The sequence below is a fragment of the Argentina silus genome (assembly GCF_951799395.1).
Source record: "Argentina silus genome assembly, chromosome: 3".
Lineage (NCBI taxonomy): Eukaryota > Metazoa > Chordata > Actinopteri > Argentiniformes > Argentinidae > Argentina > Argentina silus.
The window spans coordinates 590775-593274 of NC_139657.1; the positions used below are offsets into that span (position 1 = coordinate 590775).

The 2500-nt window shown below is 57.2% G+C and overlaps 1 protein-coding gene across 1 annotated transcript in view; it reads left to right on the forward strand.

Moving 5' to 3' along the window:
- The window catches only part of sf3b3 (splicing factor 3b, subunit 3), a gene marked incomplete at its 5' end in the record, with an annotated part of 15279 nt that overhangs the window by 223 nt on the left and 12556 nt on the right, over window positions 1–2500 (forward strand). Inside the window, 2 exons of the mRNA XM_083665642.1 lie at window positions 963–1114; window positions 2114–2269. Coding sequence (XP_083521768.1) covers window positions 963–1114; window positions 2114–2269 — 308 coding nt within the window. The remainder of the gene's footprint in view (window positions 1–962; window positions 1115–2113; window positions 2270–2500) is intronic.

Here is a 2500-nt window from a genome sequence, read left to right on the forward strand (position 1 = left end):
CCCTCAACCAACCCCTTAACCAAGCCAGGTCAAACCCTCAACCCTAACCTCAACCAACCCCTTAACCAAACCAGGTCAAACCCTCAACCCTAACCTCAACCAACCCCTTAACCAAACCAGGTCAAACCCTCAACCCTAACCTCAACCAACCCCTTAACCAAACCAGGTCAAACCCTCAACCCTAACCTCAACCAACCGGTTGGTTAGTCATGTCCTCCTAGTCACCCCACTGACTCTCCCTCTTCACCGCCACGGTTATAAATAAAGTTTTATTGAATTGGAGTTGACCAGATGAGTCAGACAGAGATAATAAACATTATTTATAAACGGTGTTACAACGTGCTTTACAAATGTGCAGATAAACATCTAAGTAGGAAAATAGTGAAACACAACACATTAAACCCAATAAGCGCTTAAAGGCTCGTCTGACGGACCTAGCCCTAGCCCTAGCCCTAGCTCTAACCCTAGCCCTAACCCTAGCTCTAACCCTAGCCCTAACCCTAGCTCTAACCCTAGCTCTAACCCTAGCCCTAACCCTAGCTCTAACCCTAGCCCTAACCCTAGCTCTAACCCTAGCCCTAGCCCTAACTGCCTGAGGATCTTAGGCTGCGCTGAGGCTCAGAATGGATTCAAAAGTCAGGAATATAGTCTAGACCCAGACCAGACCAGACCCTGACCAGACCCAGACCAGACCCAGACCAGACCAGACCCAGATCAGACCCAGACCAGACCAGACCAGACCAGACCCAGACCAGACCCAGACCCAGACCAGACCCAGACCCAGACCAGACCAGACCCAGACCCAGACCAGAGAATTAAAAACGTTCTGGGACACCCAACATCCAATGTCCTTCAAACAATCATTACGATCAGCTAAACTGGACGAATCATCCTCTCTCCCCCCCTCTCTTCCCCCCTCTCTCACCCCTCTCACCCTCTCTCCCCCCTCTCTCCCTCTCCAGATGAGTTTGATGCGTACATCATCGTGTCTTTCGTGAACGCCACCCTGGTTCTGTCCATCGGAGAGACCGTAGAGGAAGTGACGGACTCTGGCTTCCTGGGGACCACGCCCACCCTGTCCTGTTCTCTACTGGGGGAGGACGCCCTAGTCCAGGTCAGTCTCCCCCTCCTCACCCCTCTCCCCCACCCTGTCCTGTTCTCTACTGGGGGAGGACGCCCTAGTCCAGGTCAGTCTCCCCCTCCTCACCCCTCTCCCCCACCCTGTCCTGTTCTCTACTGGGGGAGGACGCCCTAGTCCAGGTCAGTCTCCCCCTCCTCACCCCTCTCCCCCACCCTGTCCTGTTCTCTACTGGGGGAGGACGCCCTAGTCCAGGTCAGTCTCCCCCTCCTCACCCCTCTCCCCCACCCTGTCCTGTTCTCTACTGGGGGAGGACGCCCTAGTCCAGGTCAGTCTCCCCCTCCTCACCCCTCTCCCCCACCCTGTCCTGTTCTCTACTGGGGGAGGACGCCCTAGTCCAGGTCAGTCTCCCCCCTCCTCACCCCTCTCCCCCACCCTGTCCTGTTCTCTACTGGGGGAGGACGCCCTAGTCCAGGTCAGTCTCCCCCCTCCTCACCCCTCCCTTCCTCACCCTGTCCTGTTCTCTACTGGGGGAGGACGCCCTAGTCCAGGTCAGTCTCCCCCCTCCTCACCCCTCCCTTCCTCACCCTGTCCTGTTCTCTACTGGGGGAGGACGCCCTAGTCCAGGTCAGTCTCCCCCCTCCTCACCCCTCTCCCCCACCCTGTCCTGTTCTCTACTGGGGGAGGACGCCCTAGTCCAGGTCAGTCTCCCCCCTCCTCACCCCTCTCCCCCACCCTGTCCTGTTCTCTACTGGGGGAGGACGCCCTAGTCCAGGTCAGTCTCCCCCCTCCTCACCCCTCCCTCATAGAGCTATATTAGATTCTGAGGTGTGTGTTGTAGGTGTCCCCCCCCCCCCCCCCCCCCATGTATGTATATTGATTCTGAGGTGTGTGTTGTAGGTGTCCCCCCACCGCCCCATGTATGTATATTGATTCTGAGGTGTGTGTGTGTTGTAGGTGTGTGTGTGTGTTCCCCCCCCCCCCCCCCCCATGTATGTATATTGATTCTGAGGTGTGTGTGTGTGTGTGTTGTAGGTGTACCCAGACGGTATTCGTCACATCAGGGCAGACAAGCGTGTGAATGAGTGGAAGACCCCCGGGAAGAAGACCATCGTCCGCTGTGCCGTCAACCAGAGACAGGTGGTCATCGCCCTCACGGGGGGGGAGCTGGTCTACTTCGAGATGGACCCGGTACGTTACCCCCCCCCCTCTCTCTCTCCCTCCCTCCCTCCCTCTATCTCTCTCCCTCCCTCTATCTCTCTCCCTCCCTCTCTCTATCTCTCTCTAACCCTGACTGTGGGGGAGCTGTCCTGTCTGTCTCTCCTTCCCTCCCTCCCTCTATCTCTCTCTCTACTGTCTGTCTGCCTGTCTGTCTGCCTGTCTGTCTGCCTGTCTGTCCTGTCTGTCTCTCCTTCCCTCCCT